General features: G+C 44.9%; 2 protein-coding genes across 3 annotated transcripts in view; both read right to left on the bottom strand.

The window, feature by feature from the left end:
- The window catches only part of Zfp3 (ZFP3 zinc finger protein), a 40256-nt gene extending 34438 nt beyond the window's left edge, over positions 1–5818 (bottom strand). The window contains exon 1 of the mRNA XM_015505969.2: positions 5717–5818. The gene's annotated coding sequence lies outside the window, so the exon portion shown is untranslated. The remainder of the gene's footprint in view (positions 1–5716) is intronic.
- Positions 5819–15421: 9603 nt separating this feature from the next.
- Positions 15422–25065, bottom strand: part of Kif1c (kinesin family member 1C) — a 24640-nt gene continuing 14996 nt past the window's right edge. For both annotated transcript variants that reach the window (XM_015505900.2, XM_015505901.2), the window contains 6 exons: positions 24284–24378; positions 20981–21064; positions 20384–20570; positions 20199–20271; positions 18449–19063; positions 15422–16641 (listed from right to left, as the gene is read on the bottom strand). In XM_015505900.2, coding sequence (XP_015361386.1) covers positions 15955–16641; positions 18449–19063; positions 20199–20271; positions 20384–20570; positions 20981–21064; positions 24284–24378 — 1741 coding nt within the window. In that variant the 3' untranslated portion in view covers positions 15422–15954. The remainder of the gene's footprint in view (positions 16642–18448; positions 19064–20198; positions 20272–20383; positions 20571–20980; positions 21065–24283; positions 24379–25065) is intronic.

Genomic DNA, 25065 nt, shown 5'->3' with positions numbered 1-25065 from the left:
TCCTTGGCTCTTGTCCCACTGGCCCTGCCCCAAAATCCAGGCAAGTAGTTGCCAAGTATTATGGTTTGGATCTGGAATGTCCCCAAAAGTTCATGTGTTGAAGACTTGCTTGGTCTCCAATATAGAAATGGGGATTTGGGGAAAATAATGAATGATGAAGCCTCTAACTTTATCAGTGGATTAATCCATTGATGAATTCATATTTGATGACCTTATTCGGAGGTGGTGGAAATTTTGCAGGTGGGACCTAATTGAAGCGAGTGAATCCTTGGGGGCATGCCCTTGGGGACTAAATCTTTTTTTTTTTTTTTGGTACCAGGGATTGAATCCAGGGGTGTTTAACTCAAACTGCTGGGATTATAGGCGTGCTCCACCATGCCAGGCTTGGGGACTAAATCTTGTCCCCAGCCTCTTTCTCTCTCTCTCTCCCTCCCTCTCTCTCTTCTTCCTATGTAACATGAAGTGAGCAGGTTTTCTTCACCATACCCTGCCACCATGATATTCTGCTTTGCCTTGGGTCCAAAGTGATGGAGCCAGCCAACTTTGGACTCAAAGTTCTGAAACCATGAGGCCAAATATATCTTTCCTCTTCAAGTTGATTTTCTCCAGCATCTTATTACAGTGAAGAAAAGCTGACTAACACACCCAAAGTATTTGTGAGAGTTCCCAAAGGATGTCTTACATGTACCATTGAACCAGTCTAGTTATCATGGAGTTTGCTGCACTTCTCCTGCTTAGGACTCCTGCCATGAGGGACCAACTTGTCCTGGCTCCTAGTAATGAATAAATGTCAACAATGATTCCCTTGTTAAATACTCCAGGCCTTTTAAAGCTATGAAGAAGCTATTATTATGGAGTTATAAAATAGTGATTCACAGGCTGAGGGTGTAGCTCAATGGTAGTACTTAGCATGTATAAAGTTCCTGTACAAAGAAATAAAAATGAATACCCAAAGAGACATTAAAAAGTGGCTAGGGACTGGGATTGTGGCTCAGCGGTAGAGCGCTCACCTCGCACGAGCAAGACCCTGGGTTCAATCCTCAGCACCACATAAAAATAAATAAGTGAAATAAAGGTATTGTGTCCAACTACAACTAAAAAAAAATATTGAATAAAAAAAGATTTTTTAAAAAATAGTTGCTAATCCAGGGCTGGGGTTGTAGCTCAGTGGTACAGCACTTGCCTGGCACGCATGAGGCACTGGGTTTGATCCTCAGCACCACATTTAAAAAAATAAATAAAGGTATTGTGTCCACCTACAACTAAAGAAAATACATATGAAGAAAAAAAGCAGCTAATCCAAGCCTCTACTTTGTACTCAATGAAAGAAAGAAAGTTGGAGCTTTCTTTATGGTTCAGTTAAGTGTCCAAACCAGGATCTGAACCCACAACCAGGACTAGTCCCCTGACTTTCTCTGATCCTGCTCTGCCCTGCTTAAAGTGTCTGCTTAAAATACCCCACAGTCCTGTTTTACTTTGTGCAGTTGGATCACAGGTTGTTTTTTCTATTTTTAATTTCCACAGTTCATTTTGAATGCTGGCACAGGCTCCCTCCTACACTGCCACTGAGCGGGATTAGTATTTGGGAAAACATTTTGGCATTCTGTCTCAAGAGGGTTAACCATGTCATTACCCTTTCACCCAATAATTCTATTTGGGGGAATTAATCCAGAACAGAAACAAGGCCAAAATCAGAACTCCTTTGTAATGGGCCCTTGTTATTTTTTACCTCCCCAGTAGCCCACTTCCTCTTCTTTTCCCCCTTCTCATCTACACATTTATCTCAGCAGGGTTGGAGACTCTTTCACTTCATTGTAACATACCAAATATTTGTAATCTTTTTTCCCTTTTCACAGTTAACAAATGGTATCCCACTGGTGTTTCCATTTGCTTTTCTTTGATGATGTAGTCAGGGAGAGCACTTTTTCCATATGTTTTTTGGGCCCTCATATTTCCTTGAACATTTATTTGTTAAATAATCCTTCCCCACATCCCCCCCTCACCATGTTGTAATGTGGCCTTTATTGTGCTCACACCTCCAGGCCATGTCTCTTCTCCTCTTGTCTGTGCTTGCTGGAGGGGCATTCTGAGCCTGGACCCGTGAGAATTTCAACACAGAAACGGAAAGGGTAGCTCATCCGGTGAAGGGTAACTGTGCACAGACATTGTTGGGGAAGGGGCCCACTGAGTGACAATGGGCAGGTTCCCAACTTTTTTGTTCTTAGTTTTATGACACATAAAATCCAAATATTGGAGTCCAAGATTGAATTTCTGAATTTTTCTAATACAAGTATGTGTTGTCTTCTAATTTTTTTTTTCAATATAAACATTGAGAGGGCTGGGGATGTGGCTCAAGCGGTAGCGCGCTCGCCTGGCATGTGTGCGGCCCGGGGTTCGATCCTCAGCACCACATACAAACAAAGATGTTGTGTCTGCCGAAAACTAAATAAATAAATAAATATTAAAAAAAAAAAACATTGAGAAGAGAAAACTCCTATTAATATGAAAGAAAGGAAGAAAACAGAAAAAGGGAGGGAGGGATGGGAAGGGAGTGAAGGAAAGGGAGAGAGAGAGAGAGAGGAGAGAGAGAGAGAGGAGAGAGAAGGGAAGGAAGGAAGAAAAAAGAGGGAGAGGAAGGAGGAAGAGGCCTTTACTATAAAGCCAGAGACAGAGCTGGAACTGAGGCGGCTGGGCCTTGTTGGAGCTTTGGCTCTGGCCTGAGACCCTGGGCAATGGACAGCTGACACCCTCTGGGATCTTGGGCTTAACCTCCTTGGGGTTCACAAGGACCTTCACCACCTAAGCAGGGGCACTTGTGGCCTGATGTTGTTGGCCTGTACCTTCTTCGTTGTCTTTCTGTCTTTTCACTTTTTACAGTATTTTTAGGTGGTTTTGTTTCTTTCAAATTCACTTGTTATTATGAAAAATTTCAAACATACCAAAATACAGAGACCAGTACAATGAATATCTAAGTAATCATCATCTACATTCAACAACCCAAAATTCACTGTTGGGCCATGTGTGGAAGTGCATGCCTATAATCCCAGCAACTGGGGGCGGCGGCTGAGGCAGGAGGACCTCAAGTTCAAGGCCAGTGTCAGCAATTTAGTGAGGCCCTATGCAACTTAGTGAGACCATGTCTCATAATTAAAAAAAAAAAAAAAGGCTGGGGACGTAGCTCAGTGGTTAAGCGCCCTTGGGTTCAATCCTTAGTACAAAAAATAACACCACCACCACCCAGCCTTTGTCTATAAACTCACCTTGGGTTTGGATATTTTCCCCCTTGACTTTATTTAGAATTGGAATTGCTTTTTTCCGGGGGAGGAGGACCTTTTATTTAATAGCTTTTTGAAGGTGTAATTCTTACCATATTTAATTTTAGAACACTTTTATCATTCCAAAAAGAAACTTTGTTCACATTAGTAGTCAGTCACTTTCTATCCCTCCCGAGAGGCCCCATCTCTACTTCCTATCTGTAGAGCTTTGCCTCTTCTAGATAATTTATATTAATGGGATATACAATGTATAGGAATTGCTCTTTTTTTTTTTTTTTTTTTCTGCAGGGACTGGGGGCAGGGGTTTGAAATCCTGGACTCAAGTGATCCTCCTGCCTGTGCTTTCTGAATAGCTGGGACTACAGCCATGTGCCACCATGCCCAGCCAGAATCGCTTCTTGGAATGTCTTTTTCAGTGATGTAGACCAATGCCACAAGTTCAAAAATATCTAACCTCTGAACCTCCTTATATTTTCTGGATTCCACAGTCCCACACAGAAATGCTGCTTTGAGTAGTAAAACATAATCTTAATCCAGTCCCTGTGATCATTATTCTGAACCCACTTTCAGCCTAGGTTGCTGCCATCTGTGACCAGGATAAAGTATAATATTTACTTAAGTGAAATACAAAACCAGCTCAAGGATGCACAGGTAAGCTTTCCAAGCCCATCTTCTCCCTTCTCCTTACTTCTTGCAAAGCTATACAAAAAGCTGGAGTATTCGCCCCATCTTAAGGTTCTATGATGATCCAGTCCTCCATGGAAAATCCTATTATTTATTTGTCAGAACAGAAACAAAATAAATGTCCTTAAAAGGAGATAAGCAACAGCCTGAGAAGATGATGCCTGCCTGGCAGCCTCCTCCTTGTTCCACCCTAACCCATTCGGAAACAGAAGATAAACTTTGCGGCCAGTGCCTGGGAAATGACCCAAGATGGGTGTCTGTAGTTTCTTCCCTCTTGGAGAGGAAAACAGGGCTTGGGGAGACTCTCCTTCCCTGCATGCCTCCGTCTGGTGCCACATGTAAGTATTATGAAAATCAATGTAGCCATAGCCCAGAACCTTAAAATAGAAAAAGTTTCTAAAACAGAATTTATTGGTGGTGAGATAGAAAAACAGGCAGAGGGACTCTCTGCATCAGCTTCACAGTTCAGCATGAATGCAGCAATCAGAATCAGAATTACCTGTTTCTTTACCCTCCGTTGGCTGTGGTCCCCCTTTCACCCCACTGTTAATCTTATTTCAACTCTTCTCACATCAGCCCCTCAATCTCCTTTATCTGAAGCAAATCAATCTCACCCAGTGGTATTTTTAAAAAACCTATGAACAAACAAACAAAAACTATGAATCAAACACCTTTCCAAGTTTGAAATGCTTACAGAATGCTAAGCCCTGGATTACTCATCAGCCTTTGTTTTCCAACAGGGTGAGAAATATGGTTGGAAAATATTTACATACCAGAGGCCATAAAATTTAAGTTACATCATTGCTTATTCTGTATTGTGTCCTGCTAAAACTGCGTTTCTGTTTCTTTTGGTTTTATATAAGCAGAGATCTTTTCATGTTTTTTTTTTTTTAGAGGAGAAGTTTTTATAAATCTAAGAATTGGTACCTTGTAACCTGAGCCTGTGAGTGTTTGTTACAGGAATCTACGCTGGTCTGAGAGTTTGTTGTAGCAAATGATCTTTGTTCACTAAAAGATGTTGATTTGCCTTATTCACATGACCATTATGAACTCTCAATGACTTCACTCTTCAGCTCTGATCAACTCGACCAATATGAAAATCTCTGTGGTCCCCAGAAAATCAGGAACCTATTTAAAGGCATTCCTTCTTGAAAAACAGCGTCCCCACACCCGTATGTACATTAAGTACATACATCTAAACTCATCTTTAGACTGCAGACACAGGCTGAGTCAATCACAAAAATATCAAGATAAAGCGATAAAGTATACATGTTCAACCTGGTCATTATGAATTTGAACATCTATATGATACAGAAGATTGTATTAGAAAAAATAAATCAATACTGGGCTTGGTAACACACTCTATAATTCCAGTTACTAGGGAGGCTGAGACAGGAGGATCACAAGCTCCAGGCCAGCTTCGACAACCAAATAAGAGTCTGTCTCAAGGTAAATTTTAAAAAGAACTGTGGATGTAGCTCAGTGGTAAAGTGATTGCAAGCTTGAGGCCCTGGGTTCAACGCCCAGTACTGGGTGGGGGTGGGGGAGAAGCCAGCTCAATCAAAGCTCTCTGGGAGGATTTCACAACTCACCATGGTTCAATCAGAGCAAACTTGAGGAATGAATTCTTTAAGTCAAGGAGGGAAAAGGTCTCATGATGTGGCAGTGTCTCAATACTGAAGAGAGCAGTTCCTTCTCTGACGCATCCTTCAGGAAGAGCCCATGAGACCCAGGCACAGGGTTAAGTAATTACTCACCTCCTTGAGGCAGGTCTGATGATCTCCTTTTACTGTTGTGGAAACTTTGGCACAGAAAGCTCAAGTAACTTGATCACCGCCACATCACCAACAGGAGGCCCAGAGTCCATGCCCTTGGCCACCGCACTTCACTGATAAATGGGAGTCAGTAGTCATTCAGTCAACAAATATTTGAGCACAAGTTAGGTTAATAAGGGAGCTACACAAATAAATACGATCTTTGCTCTCTAGGTGGGGGAAACTTCATTGAAGGCAATTTGGTAGGGACAATGAGATAAGCGCATAAGTAAATAGTAAAGCAGAATATGGTTCAATTTCCTAAGAGATCACAATAAAACCCACTATTCTGTGTAATTAATAGGTACCAACAGAAATAAGAAGCTGAAAAAAAAATTTCCTAAGAGAGGTAAATAAATCATTTCTATGGGAATTCAAGAAGAGGAAGAGAAACCCTCATCCCTCATCTGGTGAGGGAAATAAAGAAAGGGGTGGGATCAGAACTGAATCTTTTTTTTTTTTTTTTTCTGTACTGAGGGTTGATCCTGGGGTGCTCTATCACCCAACTATATGCTACATCTCCAGCTTTTCTCTCCCCTTTCTTCCTTTGTCTCTCTCTTTCTCTCTCTCTCTCTCCTCTTCCTTCCTCCCTTCCCCTCTTTCTTTCTTTCTCTTTCTTTTTAAGACAGGTTTTCATATTGCCCAGGCTGGAGCTGAACTTGTGAGATCCTCCTGTCTCAGCCTCCCCAGTCATTTGGGATTACAGGTATTCACCACTGAGTGAGGCCTGAACCAGATCTTAAAGAAGGGCCGTATATTGGCCAGAAGGTAGGTAGGGAAGGACAGAAGTCATTCTAGGCTCACAGAAAGATAACAGGAGGGAGAAGCTTAGTTGGCCAGTGGGTTCTCATCATGAAGCAATTGCTAAGAGCTCAGGTGGAACTAAGTAGGAACCCAGTTCTTCTGATGCCAGTCTCAGGCTCCTTCCACTATCCTTCAACTGCCTCCAACCAAACAACAGTTGCCTGCTTATGACTTCATGGCTCTTCACCTTAGTCACAACCTCCCTAAGGTTCTCGAGCTTTGAGGTCTGAGCCTACAGCCTGGCTTGCTTTCAGATTCCTTCCAAGGCTACTTCCTTCAGCTGGTGGTGGGCTTCTGGCCCTAGACAGCTGCCAAGAAGCTGAGTAACTTTAGGCCAATCACCGTGTTGGTCTTCCCATTTATACCACTCTTCTGGCATGTATCACACCACTGTGATATGGTCATTTCGCAATCCTCAGGATGACTTCTGTTTTTGACTGACTGAAATGTCCATTAGAGGAAGATCTGGGTCTGATTCAAAGGGTGAAGAAAGTTCATTCTCTAATCTTAAGGAGTCCAAAATCAAGAGGAGATGTCAAGCACAAACTTTATCACTGCATTATCACATGGTAAGTGCAGTGATAGAGATGTGCCTAAGTAAGCATGAAAAGAAAAAAGGTGCTTAACCCAGACTGAGGGAATCAAGGTCTCCCGTGAGTACAGCAGCTAAGCTGAGATTCACGAGGGAGTAGGAACTAGCCAGCCAAGGAGCTGAGGTGCAGAGAACCTTCCAGGAAAAGGAAGCCACAAAGGCAGAGAAGAACGTGGCGTCCTCAAAGAACCATAAACAATTTGGTGAGAGGGAAAGAGTATCAGAAAAGAGGCAGGAGAGCAGGAGAGGTCCGGGCTCTGAAGTGTTATTTATAAATATGATTTTGTGTCTTTGGAAACACATAGCAAAATACTTTCTATGCAGCAGGCTTTCCATAGTTTTAAAAAACAAATGTGATGAAATAATGGATCAGGGACTGGGGTTGTGGGTCAGTGGTAGAGCCCTTGCCTAGCATGCACAAGGCACTGGGTTCGATCCCTGGTACCACATAAAAATAAACAAATAAAACAAAGGGTTTTTTTTTGTTTTGTTTCTTAAAGAGAGAGAGAGAGAGAGAGAGAGAGAGAATTTTTTAATATTTATTGTTTAGTTTTCGGCAGACACAACATCTTTATTTGTATGTGGTGCTGAGGTTCGAACCCAGCGCTGCACGCATGCCAGGCGAGCGCGCTACCGCTTGAGCCACATCCCCAGCCCAAAAACAAAGGTTTTGTGTCTATCTTCCAATGACAGCCAGGTTTCTTTTTCTTTTCTGTTCTTTCTCTAAGAAATGGGGTTATGTGGGCTGGGGTTGTGGCTCAGTGGTAGAGCCCTCGCCTAGCACGTGTGAGGCCCTGAGTTCTATCCTCAGCACTACATAAAAATAAACAAAATAAAGGTATTGTGTCCAACTACAACTAAAAAATAAATATTAAAAAAAAAAAAGAAATGTGGCACAGGCTGGTACTAGACTCCTAGGTTCAAGAGGTCCTCCTGCTCAACACTTCATGAGTGAAGAACCTTCAAGTGGCTACTCCAATTCTTCACAAGGTTGTGAGAAGTTGTGCCCACCCTCCTTCCCTCTCCTCAATACCAGGATATTAAAAGCTGCTGCCAGAACTTCAAAATAGAAACCCCCAGCAATTGTCTAGGATTGTGATACTTTCTAACTAATAGGTAAGGGAATCAAAGTAAGTGGAAAATTGTGAGTTGGTACTTGGAAAATCCTTCGCACCCACCTGTCCTGGATATTATGCAGGACCATGAGAAGCCGTCCTCTCTTGCCTGCTGAATGAGGACAAGCTTAGGGCCCCAAATTTCCTCACTTCCTATTTAAGAAGTGCTATTTCCCCCAGGACACCTATTTCCTAGAGTACTCAGTGCTCCAGGGTTAGGGTGGGTTGAACTGCAAATGACAATCTTAGGGCTGTTTAGCCCCTGCATAAGTCCCCAGAGAACCCATCCACCAAGAAACATAGGGATCCTGCACCTTGGCAAATTAGGTACTTGGTTATCCCCTCCCCTCCCCTCCACTCTATCTCTATCCTCCATCTCCCATCCCCATCCCCACCCCCTGCTCTTTTGTGAAAATTCAAGGTGAAACCCAAGGTTTGAGGCATTTCCCATTGAAACCTACTGTGACCTGTTATCCCATTTCCAACCCTCTTACCCCACACATATGAACGAATTTAATCTTACAACATAGCAATGCCCCATAATGTTCTTTCTTCTTCATTAAGTAACATTCTTCCACTTTTCTCCTTCAAGTATCCATCCCTCAGTGGGCTCCACACATAAGGAGCTTTTATAATCCTTACGAATCACAACCACTCTGAATGCACTTCTAACAATAACTATTCACAGCCTGCTCCGTGACTCCCTTCCCCTGGGTCTCTCCTCGCTTGCTGTAGCTTTCCTAGCCTTCTTCAGTGACAGAGCTCCATTGCCAAAGATACAGTGGTCTCTTGTCTCAAACTCTCTCCAAGAGAAGCACCTGCACTTGACTAGTTTTTGCAAAGCCCCTAAGACGCAGGAAACTGTGTCCCTAAGTTGTCCATAACTGATCAGGAATTGGAAGTAGGGCAGGAGCTTCTGGCATACGGATGAGGAATATCCTACATTAAGGTCATGGACCCTAGAGTCAGGTCATTGCCAAGACTCAACCCCAGGCTCTACTTATTTCCTGCAGAAGTTTAAGCAAGTCACTTAATCCTTATATGCCTCTGTTTCCTCTTGCATAAAAGGAACAATAATAATAGTAGCCATTCCATTGATTGTTAAGAGGATTAAGTTTGTTACCATTTTTAAAAATACTTAGGATAGTGCCTGGCACATAAACACAAAAACGTGTTGGATATAGTCTTTTTCATTCTAATCCTCTCAAAGATTAGAACACCATTGCATAGTATTATTGTAAGGAACTAAATGTGACCACAGCCCTTTCTGGTTTAACTTTTCCCCTCAGCAGTAGGGCTGTACGTTATATCACCTACAATCCCAGCCCTTCGCGTTTTTTAAAACATTTTTTTTTTAGTTGTCAATGTACCTTTATTTTATATATGGTGCTGAGAATTGAACCCAGGGTTTCACACATTAGGAAAGTATTCTACTACTGAGCTACAACCCCAGCCCTTGGCATTTTTTAAAATAAGTACATATTTTAGGGTTGTATTGGTTCTTTTTTTGAACAACTATTTGAGCACCTACTATGTGGTTGAATGATCAAAGAGAATAGGATAGGTAGCAAAATAGACAACGGTATCTCCTCTCAGCAAGCCCACATCCAAGTGAGGGAGATAGACCAGGGATCAGCAATTTTTCAGTAAATGGCAGATAGTAAATATTTTTTAATTCAAGAGCCATAGGGTTAAGGGCATAACCATTCAGTTTTGTTCTTGCAGCAAGAATGCAGTCATAATACACATGCAACATGTATATCAACAGGCATCACTGTGTTCCAATGCAACTCTATTTATGGACTCTGAAATTTGAATTTCATAAAAATTTTCAGTTGTTGCAAAATATTGTTATGATTTTGCTTTGCCCCAACCATTCAAAAATGTAAAAACCATTCTTAGCTCATAGGCCATACAAAAACAGGTAGTGGGCCAGAGCAATCCCTGATGTGGACAATAAGTAGATGAACAAGAATAAAACATCACTTAAACCTGAGCCACATTAGCTGTTGTGATACAACAGAAAGAGTAACCAGCTTGGAAACCTGAGATCAGGGACCAGATTCCCGTCCTACCCTACTGGGTACTAGGCAAGTCACTTTTCTGGGCCTCATTTTTCTCATGAGTATTAAAATTCTGGTAGTGTTTACAACCTTGTATGTAACTAACAGGCTTTATTTTGTGATTTTAGAATCTAATGAAGGGGGTTGTGTATACAGCTGAGTGACAGCACTTGTCTAGCACACTCAAGGCCCCCCAGTTCTATCCCCAGCATTAAAAAAAAAAATGAAAACCTTATAAGAAAAAAATTATGAATTAAGAAAAATCAGACTATTTTTTTTTCATTACATATAGTCTCTAATGTGCAATTCTATTTGAAAACAGATTGTCATGCCTTTTTACATACACATCTTCTCTTTTCCGTGGGTGTTCTAAAAATTCTGTTTCCTGATCATCATTTTTCCCCCTCTGTAGAGTCCTCCCAACTGAACAGTGTTTGGTATAAATTGGGTTCAATAATACTTGTTGAACTAACATTTTAGAATCCATTTTCAGAACATAGCAATGGATACTTGGGGGGAGGGGTGGACATACAGATTACTTCAATTTTCTTCTACTCTTCTGAATTTTTTTTTTTTTTTTTGCGGGGGGGAGGGTGCTGGAGTTTGAACACCCAAGGGCACTTACCACTGCGCTACATCCCAGCCCTTTTTATTTTTATTTATTTATTTTTTTGACATAGGGTTTCGTTAAGTTGCTTTGGGCCTTGCTAAATTGCTAAGGCTGGCCTCGAACTTGTGATCCTCCTCCTGCCTCAGTAAGGGGACATCGAACTTGTGATCCTCCTCCTGCCTCAGTCTCCTGAGTCCCTGGGATTACAGGAGTGCGCCACCATGCCCCGCTGTACTTGTTAAGATTTCAAACAAAGCAAACCCCAAACCAAAACCTCCTCTAGTAAGGGGACATCGTTTCCCTAAGATTGATCCACTCCCCTTCCTAAGCGTGGCATAAGCTGCACAATGAACGTTCATTCTCTTCTTTGGTGCCCAAAAGCATCCACGAAAGAGAAGAAATACTAATTCTGAAGGGAGTCAGAGAAGAAATACTAATTCTGAAGGGAGTCAGCTCGTCTCTTCTAAGTAAAGATGAAAGATAGTCCGGAAGGAAAAAATCCCGGCTAGAAGCCTCTGTCCCTCTCCTGATCAAACTCCCCAGCCTCATTCCCAGCTCCAGCCCAGCGCAAAACACAACCCCAGCCAGGCAGGCATAACATCACGCCAGGCCTTGTGCGCACGCGCCCTCACCGCCCCGCCCCTGGAAAACTCCTGGGCACGCCAGGCCGCCGGGTCAGAACCTCTCAAGGCTCTGTGCACGCACAAGCGAAGGCGGCCTTCGAGGGAACCTGTGTCTTTTCTCCCCCTAGCGGACTACAGTGGAACAACAGGACTTTGGGAGACGTTCTGAGTGGGATGATGGGATACTGGTCTTTGAAGAGGGGTTTTGACATCCTTTAGGACCTGACCTCGTTTTACAGCACCTCCCTAATTTTCCAAGGACAGAGCAAGGAAAGGAGGAGGACACCAACTTTGAGCTCCTAATATGTGCTAGACCCTCCACACATATTATCACATCTTCCCAAGAGCTCCGTTGAGTTATTAGACCTATTTGATAGAGAAACAGGTTCAGAAAAGATGATTTACCCAGAGTAGCACAGGTAATTAGTGAGGAGGCAGGAGCCCAGGTCTGTGTACTTCAGAAGTTCTGATTACCGCCTGTTGGGATTGGGACCCTGGACCTAGAGAAAAGAGAGCTACTTCTGTCCAGATGAGAAAGCTCTTCAAGAACTCTGAAACTTATACAGTCATTTGTAGAAAAGCTTAATAGATTGTAGAGGAGGCTCACTGTGACCCAGCAAGCGTCACTCCCTAACATTACAGCTTGTTGGCATTAGAATTCTTCAGATCAGTCCCAATGTTGATTTATCAGGCAAGAAACCAACTAGTCTAGAAGCTATAGGTGTTCAAGGCAAGACTTTTCCAGGTATCTGAAAACATATTCCTTCTCCAGGGATTAAAGGATGAGGGAGGGCAAGAGAGGGAAGGAACACAAGTTGGGGTGGAAATCCTCACTGGTGAGGGATACTGCAGGTTAATGTGAGTTCAGACAACTATGCAATTGTTAAGGGATGAGAGAAGAAGGATGAGAGAAGCAGTTTCTACAACTGGTGACCAGATCTTTAGTTGAGCCATCCCATCCAGATGATGCCATAGTCTCCTCTTGACATTTGTTTGAGACAGTAGTGGGTCGTAAGAGTGATAATGTGTATTTTCTTTTTCTCTTGGTACTGATGATTGAACTCAGGGCACTCAACCACTGTGCCATATCACCAGCCCTATGTTGTATTTTATTTAGAGATAGGTCTCATTAAGTTGCTTAGAGCCTTGCTTTTGCTGAGGCTGGCTTTGAACTCATGATCCTCCTGCCTCAGCCTCCTGAGCCATTGGGATTACAGGCATGTACCCCCTGTGCCTGGCGAGAATGTGTATATTAAGGCAGAGGCTGCCGGTCTTTGGCCTGGAATGTGAACACTAAGATACCCTTAATCAAGTAGCCAGAGATGTTAATTAGGCAGCACAGGGTGCCAGGGATATAGGGAGAGCCTACAATTATACTGTCAAAGGAAGCAGGTCCCCTGTGATACCCAAAGTTCCAAAGACTCCATTTGAAGGGATAGGATGATGATACAAGCAGAAACTGGGATTTGTCAGAATTGGTGGACCCTTGGGAATGCTGAAAATCCATCCATGATTCAACTGAAGCAAAATAGCTTCAGGTAGCTGCATACACTAAATCTTGAAAAGGGAAAAGAACAATTTCAAGTCAAACCAAAATTAGAAGCTGTGAATATAGAAAAGTATATTTTAAAAAGTTGTTGGGGAAAATACATATTGAGGGCCCCAAATGTATTCAAAATACAAAAACCTCAGGTGACAGAACAAAAAGGCTAAATGAATGACTAGCCAAAGGAAAGAACTCCCCAAAGAGAAATGAAGAAAAGCAAACTGAATTTCCAAGGAAACCAAGGGCGAAATTGTACAAATGCCAAAATCGAGTGAGCCAGAAAACAGGCAGATTGTTTTGATGACTTTCTCATGATTCCTGAGGAGGCTCACAAAATAGTGGTTTTCACTTCTTTGCAGGGTAACTGGGGAGAGACCAGAAACTAGAGGCAGGCTTGTGACATACCTGAGAGGACCTAATGTGAGAAGACTACATGATTTCTAGAAGGAAGGGTATTAATTGATGCCTATGGGGCGGGGGGTGAGATGGAGTCTAGGATTGTCAGATTGACTTGGATTGGAATCCTAATTTTGCCACTTAAGAACCATACACACAGCTGGGTTCAGGCCAGGCACAGTAGCACACACCTGTAATCTCAACAACTCTGGAGGCTGAGGCAGGATTATTTCAGGTTCAAGGCCAGACTCAGCAATTTAGCAAGGCCCTCAGCAACTCAATGAGACCCTGTCTTAAAGTAAAAAAGGATGGGGATATGGCTCAGTGGTTAAGCATCCCTGAGTTTAATCCTGTTTAAAAAAAAAAATCACATCCATACTTGGACAATTTATTAATGTAATCAAACGTCAGTCTTCCTATGTGAAAAGGGAGATAGATGATCTACTTGATAGGGTTGACTACATGAAATGCATACGGAATGCTGGCACATGTAGCACACATGCTCTTAGTGGGCACTTCCCTGAATAAAATCTAAATAAAGTTCATCCACATTCTTAAAGATTGACTTGGAAGGTTGGAGAAGTGGATTTTTTTTTTAAAGGAAGATAATGTATTTACATAAGGCAAGAGTTTTTAGGGAACAAGAATCCAATTGTGTTTTTGACCAGCCAGCCGTCTTTCCCATCTTGATTCCCAAGGTCTGTCTGTATTATTCAGTTCACAGAGAACTGCAGAGAACTTTGTACACTATCACTTCCTAATATTTATTCTAACTGTATCATAAAATGCTCAAGTAAACACACTGCTGCCAAACTATCCATTATATTCCAGATCTTGGGTGGTGGTCACAGATCCCCAAAGACGTGGCAGTCAAAGTTATCAAAATTAAGGGTAGTCATCAGCAGGGTGCAGAGACCAACCACAAGGCTAATACCACCCTTCCCCAGAGGCCAGGTTTGGCCACAGTTGGAATTATCTATGGTTTGGTTGTGCGCACAACAAAACCGACCTCAGGAAGCTGTGGAGAAGCAGCTCAAATTTTCAAGTGAATAGAAAAGTTTTCCTGAGAAAACATGGACTCCAGAGTGTGGGAAGCAGAGGGCAGAGCAGTGATACAATCTAAACTGCAAAACCTTTACAGGATAGCATTGCCATGGCTTGCTCTCCAAACCAGAGCTTTAAAACAAGAAGGCATTCTTCTTGAAAACAGTCCTTAAGACAAATAAATACTATGCTGAATACACCCTGCCAGAGGCAGGTAACAAGACTGGAATGAAAATAAACAGGTATGTGCAAAAAGTTTGAGCAACACACTACCCACAGAAATGGGCTCCTGGGAAGAACTTTCAAATAAGTGAAGTGACTTCACAGACCTCCCCACCCCACCCAAATCCTTCTGAATCTATCAGCCATAGCCAGTTGGGGACCAACAGGCTATAGTCCCTCTACCTCCCCTCACAATTCTCCCTCTTTGCTTTATACAGGACATTCAGAGTGGTGCTGGGAGTAGAGATGAAGACACTGGGTAAGCAAAAATGAAATAAGGAAAAGAATGGTAATGCACTTTCTGGAGAGAGGAGACTGGGGGATGTAGCTCAGCTGGTAGGAGAGAACACCTGAAGACAGGAGACATGAGGTTGTCAGTACATGAAAACTTTTTTCTTTTTTTGGTGCTGGGGAATCAAACTCAAGGCCTCACACATTTGGCAAGCACTCTACCACCGAGCTACACCCCAAGCCCTGGAAACATTCTTACATATTTGATTAGGGCAGTGAGAGCATGGAAACATAAATACAAAAAAATTTACCAAGACATCAGACACTTAAAAGCTATGAGTTTTACTAAAACAACCTGTACCTCTACCATAACCCCAAAGCCAAACAATGAGCCACAGTACCCTCTGTTTGCTATCCTTTATTAAGGGGTCCCACATCCTCATGGGACTCCATCCAAACCAAACAGGTCCCCCAAATATAGCAGGAGGCCTGGAAGGGGAGGGGAATGACTTATGATCCCACCACACCTTCCTGGAAACAGAAACCCACCACAGACAGACAGACAGACAAGGACTGGGGAAGAGAACGCGCCTCTCCCCACTTTGCACCCACTCAAAAAGAAAGTCAAACACTGGCTATGCAGCCCCACCCCCACCCCCCCATAGCAGCGTTTGCGGGACTCCCCGTCCAAGGGGTGGCCCCAAGGCAGCTTCCTATTGCTCTTCCTTCACTTTGGTTTGCTCCTGGCAACTCCGTGCCCTCTTCCTTCTCTCAGCCTCCAGCTCAGTCACCCCACGTCCTATAACACCTACTCGGACCTTCTCTGTCCTCTCTGGGCCTCCCTGCCCGAGGGCTTCTGGGGAAGCAGCGATTCCTGCATCTTCCCTTCTCCCAGCAAGGGCCTGGCCAGACCCTCTCTGCCCAGTGTGTGGGACTCACACGGCTGCCCCACTCTCCTTGAGGTCAGGGGCTGAACGCTGCCTTCTCATTCGCGGGGGAGTAGTGTACGGTGGGTATCGGGGCCCTGGGGGCCGCTGGGCTGGGTAAGGTTGGGGCTGCTGGGGATAATAATTGTGTTTTTTGGGCTGGAAGTGCTGGGGTTCTTGCTGTGTGGAACCCCCTCCCCGGGATCGGCCCCCTCCATCCAGGGAGTTCCTGCGGGGACGGTGGGACCTGCGGGGACTTGGAGGTCTGCGGGCAGGGGTGGCTGGGGGTGGGGGAGTGACCTCCTCAGGGGGTTGGGGTGGAGCTGGGGCCTCCCCACTTCCCATCCCTGGCCAGGATTCCCGGTGCTGGGGGTTGCTCTTGAAGGGGAAACGCAGCTTGCAGTCGTGAGGGGGCACAAAGCGAGCTGGGGGTCTGCGCAGCCCCCCACCCCGGCCCCCAGAGCCCTGAAGTCCCTGCAGGCGCAACTGCTCCTGCTTGAGCCAGCGAAGGCGGCCACGACGGAAGGCAGGATCCTCCTCCATCAGCCGTGACACCCGCTCCCAGCTGGACAAGGGTGGCGAAGGGGGACGGCCGGAGGGTGAGCGGTCACTGGGCGCTGCCTCCTCTACTGCATCTGATCCTTCAGGTGGGGCCCAGGAGGCCTCACTGGCTTCTTCATTCTCATCCTCATGATCCTGGAGTGGGTCGGGGTGACAAAGGAGAAAGGATGTGAGAAGAGCTGAATCCCGAGGATGTGTGGGTTTAAGATGGTAAATTAGAAAGAACTGGAGTGACCAGATATTGAGGATCCAGAGAAGAGCCTGAAGATAAGAAAAGCTAGAAGGTTGTGGTTTATGAGTACAGGCCCAACAGCCAGATTGTCTGAGCTCAATTCTGGGTCTGCCACTTCCTTGCTGTGTGGTCAGATCTTTGCCTTGTAATCTCTGCCTCAGTTTTTTGAGACTCAGTCATCTGTACAATGACACCAGTAATAACATACTTAGGGATGTTAAAATAATTGTCAGTTATATTACAGATGAAGAATAGAGCAGCTAGGCACAGTGGCACACACCTGTAATCCTAGCAGTTCAGGAGACTGAGGCAGAAGGATCATGAGTTCAAAGTCAGCCTCACCAAAAGCAAAGCACTAAAAATTTGAGACCCTGTCTCTAAATAAAATACAAAATAGGACTAGGGATGTGGCTCAAGTGCCCCTGAGTTCAATCCCTGGTACACACACACACACACACCCCACACAAAATAGAGCAGAGGAGGAGGATAGGAAGTCAGGGCAGGTGTGGCTACAGTAATAAATGAATGTCATCATTTCAGTGACACCCTGAAAAAGTGAGAAGCAACCTATGGTTGTCTTTGGGGAAACACCTTGGTATAAGGAAGAGCAGGTGTGAAGGCCTTGAGGCTGGAGTGTATCAAACAGTTAAAAAACAAACTGTGGAAGGTGGTAGGGCTCTAGTGGAACAAGAGGAGAGGAGCAGAAACTGCTAGAGAAGGAAGCCTTCATAAACCTTGAGCCCTGACTACAACTGACTGTGGTCTCTCCTTGGACAGGAAGCTAGAACAGAGCAGAAGTTTATGTGTCAGCTGGGCACAGTGGCACATACCTGTAACCCCAGCTACTTGGGAGGCTAATGCAGAATGATCACAGTTAGAGGGCAGCCTAAGTAACTTAGTGAGACTGTCTCAAAAAGCAAATAAATAAAAAAGACTGGGGATGTGAGCTGGGATTGTGGCTCAGTGGTAGAACACTTGCCTCGAAGGTGTGAGGTGCTGGGTTCGATTCTCAGCACCACATATAAATAAAAAATAAAGGTCCATCAACAACTAAAATGACTAAAATAAATACAAAATAATAATAATAATAAAGACTGGGGATGTATATCTCAGTGGTAGAGAGTTCCTGGGTTCACTCCCCAGTACTGGGGGTGGGGGGGAGTGTGGTTTAAGTAACCCTAGAGACTGGCACAAGACCTGGCAGACAGCAGGGTTGAGTATACACATGCAAAGCAAGGACAGGGGATAACACTACCACTCAGGGCAATTGTGAGTAGTAAGCCTGATGACACACAAAAAGCATGGAGCACAGACATACCAGAGTAAACGGCCAACCAGGAGGGAGAAGGAGGTTATGAGAATGTAAGCACACCAAGTCTTCAAGCTGCAACTTAACAACTGTGTACTTTGCATTGGTGATTCTCAAAACTTTAATTGCACTTCAGAAACACTTGGGGAGCTTATTACAAATACAGGTTCATCCCCAAATATGTAGATTCAGTAGGCTTGGTGGAACCCAGAAATCTGCATTTTTTGTGAGCAGCCTGGTGATTTTGAGGCATAGGATTCCTAAATTCCACTGAGAAAGACTGTTAAATTACAATAAGCTTTTTTTCAAACAGAGAGGAAGGAGGTTGGGATCTGAGGTGGGAGATACAGGGAAGAGCTAAATGAAGGGAGAAGGAAGAAAGCTCAGCAGAGCCTCCCTACCTGGGTCAGGGGGATGACCCTCTCCATGCGGAGCATGCGGTCCCGCAGGGCCTGTAGCTCGCGGTCCTTGCTGCTGTTCTGCAGCTTCACCTCCTGCAGAATCCCGGTCAGCTTGTCTATATGAGCCCGGAGGTCCTCCACCTCCGCCCCACGGGCTCCCTCGTCCCCACCGCCACTGCCATTTCCTCCAGATTCCTCCTCGCCCACAGTGTCCCAGACATCCCGGGCCACAGCCCTCCAGGCATCTCCAGGCCCCTCAGGCTTTCCATAGGTGCGACACAGTTCCCTCATCTTGAGGGCGGCCAGGGCCTCAATCTCAGCCCGCCCATGGCGGAAGTCAGCCAAGGCCACCTCATAGCAGATCTCTTTGACTGCTTGCATCTTCAGGTCAGCCATGGTGGCCCAGCGTGGGTCTTTGCCTTGCAGCCTCCGCCGCTGGGGGATCTGATAAACCCTCCGAGGGGCCCTGCGTTTGCCACTGCTGGGCAGGCCACAGCGCTTGACAATGGTCTGGACTGTGGTGGGGGGCAGCTGCTCCCGCAAGGAGGAGATCAGCCGCCAACTCTCTTCACAGGAGCGCTTGTCAGAGTCGTCCCCACTGTCAGAGTCTGCATACTGGGGCCAGAGAGAGAAAAGACAGGGAGAGAGCTAAGGACATCCCAGAGGCCACCCTGGTCCCAAAGACACAGGACACACCTCCTCAGCATGCATGTACTCAAGTCCTACTCTGCCTCTTATGAAGGACAAGAGGATGCTGGGAGCCTGAGGCCTGGAAGGACACATGGAAGACCCCCATATACCTCTTCTCCATCTCTCTTATGAACTGCTTAACCGTTGCTGGTCTAGACAGCAGAGATGATGACAATATCTACTTCACAAGTATGTTTTAAGGATTAAACATTTAGAATAGCAACTGGCTAAGTATTAGCAGTAGTTAATTGAGTCTGGAATTTTGTGTATTTATAGTAAGGCACTTCTTAACCATAGGAACACATTCTGAGAAATGCACCAGTAGGTAATTTTGTCATTATAAACACAATGACACAAATGAAGGCACTACAAATTGGTGAAACAGTTTTATGAAACTACCCTCTTATATGTGGTCTGTCATTGAAAAACATTATGCAGCAAATGACTGCTAGGGATAAGGCTTAAAAGTCATTTAAAAGAACAATATGGCTGGGTGTGGTGACACGTGCCTGTGATCCCAGCAGCTCAGGAGGCTGAGGCAGGATGATTGTGGGTTCAAAGCTAGCCTCAGCAACTTAGCAAGGCTCTAAGCAACTCAGTGAGACCCTGTCGCTAAATAAAATATAAAAAGGGCTGGGGATGTGGCTCAGTGGTAAAGCACCCCTGGGTTCAATCCTAGTACCTAAAAAAAAAGAAAAATATTATGGTCAAGTGTTTGCCTAGTATGTGTGAGGCCCTGGGTTTGATCTCCAGCACCACAAAAAAAAAGAGAGAGAGAGAGAGAAAAGATAAATCTTATGTAAATGACAGTAACTTAGATGTGATAAAACCCTGAGTCAACTGGGAGGAACTTTAATTCCCTGCATATAACATTTTCCTCCCTGATCACATCTCTGCTAACTTTCCTCCTAAACAAACCACTTCTACCTCTCACCCCACCCCACTTCCCACTCTGCCTCAGAGGATATTCAAAGTGAAGTCAACTGAGGTGACAGTGGCTTCCCTGCTCATCTGCTTGCCAGCCCACCCCAGGCTCTGTATGCCTCTACTCTGTTCTTACCAGTCGCTGCTGTTCCAGCAGAAGGTCAGCCTCTTCCTTTTCTTTTCTATACTGGTTCTCCAGATCCTGAAGCCTGAAATTGAGCAGAGTGGGAAGGCAGAGTTGTGGGGGGCTCTGGAGCTACTTCAGTAGGATGCCCGACAACAGGATGCTGGGAGCCTGGGGCTTGGAAGACCCCCACGTACCTCTTCTCCATCTCCAGTTTGATATCAATGCCTTGTTGCTCTAGCAGTTCCTTCTGGGCAAAGTTCCAGTCAACAGGCTCAGAGGGTGGTCCTGGGGGTGGGGGGACCCCTCGTTCGCGTTCTAGCCGGGCCTGCTCCGGGTGATTGAAGCGGAAGACATGGTTCTTGCCCATCACAATCCTATTTCCTAGAGATGAGAAGAGGGGAAAGTGACTCCTCTATAGCAGCAAACCCATCCCCATGCCCACAGCGTAGAGCTCCTTGCTGTCATATCCCAAGGGCCATGATACCCTCTGTTTCATCACCCCCAGGCTGAGAGGGAAATCTAAGCTGACATTCTCCTGGGTTGACATTCTCCAGGAACTCCCCCATAGGGATAGGAATCAGCCAAAAGGAACAGGGACAGGGGGAGCTGGGACAGCAAGAAATCAAGACTTGACTCCTTGATCTTTGCTTTCTAGCTCCTTCTTCATACACCTACATTGTTATTGATTTATTTCAGGGTCTTACACCCTATGATGTACTCAGAAAGCCCTGCCTTGGGACTTCCTACATATGGCCACGTCCCAGACCCTCACTCTGGGACACATTTTCTACCTGATTTCAGCACCAGTGGTTCTGTCACAAGCTTCCCATTGACGTATGTCTCAGCTCCTTCACAAGGCTCCAGTGTGACCACCACTGAGTGGGCAGAGAGGAAGGGTAAAGATTAGACCCAGGCAAGAGTGGATTATGGTCATAGATTCCCACTTTGCTTTACCCCCCAAAACACATGCACCACCAGTCCCACCCCCAGTACCTGTGGGGGGTGCCATGGCCCCTCTGGTGGCAGGCAGCACGGGAAAGGAAGAGCAGAAGGAGGGTTAGAGCCCCAACTACGATTCCCAGAAATCTCTGCAGTGGCTCCCTACTCACCCACCACCGTCCTCCCAGCAGCAGCATAGAAAACCCATAATTCTCAAAAGGCTTCATTTCTCATGTGAAACTGGGCAAAGGCCCTTTCACTTCTGCCTTTCAGATGTCTATTCCTACCTTTCCCATTAACACTTATCCCTGGCCAGGCCTGGATTCTTCCAGTAGGCTCAAACCCATCTGTCTGATGCATCCTGCAAACTGCCACCTGACTAATCTTCTCAAGCCACAGCTGACATATGACAAGATAAAAGTCATATCAAGGTGATCCATGGTACAAATCACTGAGCCTGATGCTTGCTGGAGACACAAAAATGCATGTGGCAGCTCTGTCCTCAAGAAGCTACTATGACCATTACCAAGGGATCCCCATATCCCAAAGACTAAAGCTCTGTGACTCCTTAGCCAGGGACTCTGAGAAAGTCATGTAATTTCTGGGATCATCTATAAAGTGGGATAATTAAGTCTTTATTTATAGAGTGACTCAAATAAACCATAAAATAATACATAAACATGACTTTTTATTATTATTTACACAAACATGTAATGAATTGTAACATCAGGCAGATTTGGGGACTTTGATACAGAGAGGACAAACATAGCAGAGAAGAAACTTGGGTTAGGGAAAGAGGACTGGAAAGGATTATGTGAAAGTGGCGACTTCTGAGTCAATCAATGCTCAGAGGGAGACTCAAATCTCAATGGGCAGAAACAACAGAGAGGAGGAGGACTGGGAGAGAGTCAGCTGAGGACAGCACTATGCATCTGGGAACAGCCATGAGAGAACAGGATGCCAGCAGATCTAAGGGGTGACAGTTTATCCCACCTTTATTCCATATTTCCTACCATGCCCCAAAATACATTCACTGATTTACAAATATACTGCACCCTTACTCAAGCACTATTTTATTAGATCCTGAAACCTAATAAAGCAGTAAAAAGCAAAAAGCCCTGCCGTCAAAACTTACCTCTGACTCGTAAGATATAAACAATAAACAAGAAAACTTAAAATCATTTAATTCTAATAATTTTTAAAAACAGATAATTGGGGCTGTGATTGTGGCTCAGTGGCAGAGCGCTCGCCTAGCACGCGCTGGACCCGGGTTCGATCCTCAGCACCACATAAAAATAAAGCATTGTGTTGTGTCCATCTACACCTAAAAAAATAAATATTAAAAAAAAAACAAAAAAAACAGATAATCTGAAGTCCCCTCTAAAGGACAGGGTAGGTATTGTGGATAGAACACAGGGCCAGTGGGTCAGGGCAGCTTCCTCCCTATCCTTGGACCCACAACAATCTGGCAGCCCAGAGCACAGCCCACAGCATAGTTCCTGGAGCCTGCCATCCTATAGTTGGAGTTCTGCCATTTTCTAGTTGTGTGGTCTTGGGCAAATTATCTAACCCGAGAACCCCTGTTCAGTCACCAATGAACTATGTGAGAAAATGCACAGGCACAAGTAGATGGTCAGTGAGCAATAATTATACTTCTATGTCTATGCTGCCCATATTCTCTGCCTGTCTCCAGTCAAGTCTGTTTTTTGTTTTGTTTTGTTTTGTTTTCCCTTTTGCAGTATTGGAGTTTGAATCCAGGAGAATTCTCCCATGGAGCTACATACTCCAGCCCTTTTTATGTTTTATTTTGAGACGGTATCTTGCTAAATTGCCCAGGCTTACCTTGAACTTCCAATAGTCCTACCTCAGCCTCTCCAGTTGTTGGGATTATAGGCATGTGACACTACGAACAGTTTCACGTCAAGTTTCAAATTTTAAGAACCAGATATGATGTACAACTATAATCCCAGTTACTTGGGAGGCAGAGACAGGAGAATTGCAAGACAGACTCAGCCTTTACAGTTCCCCCCTTTGGGGCACATACACATTGACTGCTTTTACTGTGATTTATTTAACACTGTTGCCCATGTCTGTCTTCTCCCAAACACCCTGAGAGCTCCTGGATGGTGGGCTGGCCCTGAAGGCTTCGTAAGGCTTTAAAATCTTTCCTGGCACAAGGCTGGAGGGAACCGTAGAACAGGAACTCAGCAATAACTCACTGAACTTAACTCATTCAAGATTTTCAACCAAAATGCTAGAAGCATCTGCTGCCACTGGGGGGCTTGAATCAGACCACAATGACTAAGCTAACCAAACCCTGAACTAAACTGTAACCCTGAACAGAGACACACCTATGTTATAAGTGTCTTTTCTATTCTTTTGAGATGAAGTCTCATTGTTGTCCAGGCTGGCCCCAAACTCCTGAGCTGAAGCAATCCTTCTGCTTCAACCTCCTGAGCAGCCAGGACCTCAGGTGTGTGCCACCACACCCAGCCACTTCTTATTTCTAAAATGTGTGATGGGGCTGGGGATGTGGCTTAGTTGTAGATGCTTGCTCAGCATGCATGAGACCTTGCATTTGATTCCCACTACCATTAAAAAAATACACTTTAAATTGCATGAGAATTCTTTTATTGACGTCAGACTGTCTTCCACCTTCACCCTTGGAACCTGTGATTCCTGAAAGCTTTATGGCCACATTAAGAGCTAAAGTCTCCAAAAGTTTTGGAACCACAGAGGCACATGAACCCCTTAACCTCAGAAAACTTCATCATCATAGCTTGAAAAATTTGGGTTTCTCACAGAGATAAATTCAGATATTCCATTAAGATGAAGATGGGTATTTATATATAATGACCAGGGTGCTATTTGAGGCTAAAAAATTAAGGACAGGAGCATATCCCACTCTCTGGTACATTGCAGTGTTCTATTTCTACTGGGATCCTTGGTGCTCCCTGACCATATACAGAGCCAAAGGCTTGGTACCCTCACTACTTACCTATGAGCTCAGAGCCCAGAGTATAAAAATATATTCCCCCCTCTACATGGCTACACTCTCCAGTGCCAGACCCAGGCCTCTGTGTGGGATGGAAGATAGAATCTGTCTCTATTCTTTTCTGGTCACTCTGTTTTCAACCGCTCACACCAATCATTACCTTCTCCATCCTGCTGAGGGATGCTCCGGAACAGACAGTGTTGCTCCCGAATGAACTGTCCTGTCAGTTTGATATCCACATCTACTTGGCCGACCCTGGGGAAGCAAGGGCCAACATTTTCTGAGCATGTTCCAGACATCTGCCTCCCAAACACCAATTCCTCCAACTCGATGAGCCAGCATAATTATTCCCATTTTACAGACAAGGAAGCAAGGCTGGACTGGATAAACACCCTCAGCCATAAACCTCCTACCCACATTTAGGGCTAATTATCCCAAACTCTCTACCCACAAGGCTCACCCAGGATAGCCACAAATACCTTCACTGGGAGAGGCAGGGGAACGCTCACTCTCTTTAACCACGGGAGGCACTGAGCCCCAGGGTTTCATTAGCATTAGCCAGTGAAGCTACCAGTCCTCAACCTCCGAGTTTGCCATGTGGGTACCACCCCCTGACCATGAGCCATCAGAAGCCATCCCCAGAAGTGCTGGATCAGTTTGGTTTCAAGAAACATCTTGCCCTCACCAAATTGGGGGATAGAGGATGGCCACCGAACAGGTGCTCTCAGCAACTTGTCAAGAAGCTGAGAGAGGGCTGGGAGTGTAGCTCAGTGGTAGAATGCTTGTAAGTGTGTGAAGCCGTGGATTTAATCCCTAGTACCACAAAAAAGAAAAGAAAACAAACAAACCAAAAAAAAAAAAAGAGGAAGAGAGAAGGGAGGTGACATTGGGAGAGCAACCAGGACTGTGGAAGCACATGTCCATAGATCTGGGGTTGTGGGT

Source organism: Marmota marmota, unplaced genomic scaffold, assembly GCF_001458135.2.
Source record: "Marmota marmota marmota unplaced genomic scaffold, marMar, whole genome shotgun sequence".
NCBI classification, from domain to species: Eukaryota; Metazoa; Chordata; class Mammalia; order Rodentia; family Sciuridae; genus Marmota; species Marmota marmota.
This window is presented reverse-complemented; position numbering and strand designations above follow the sequence as displayed.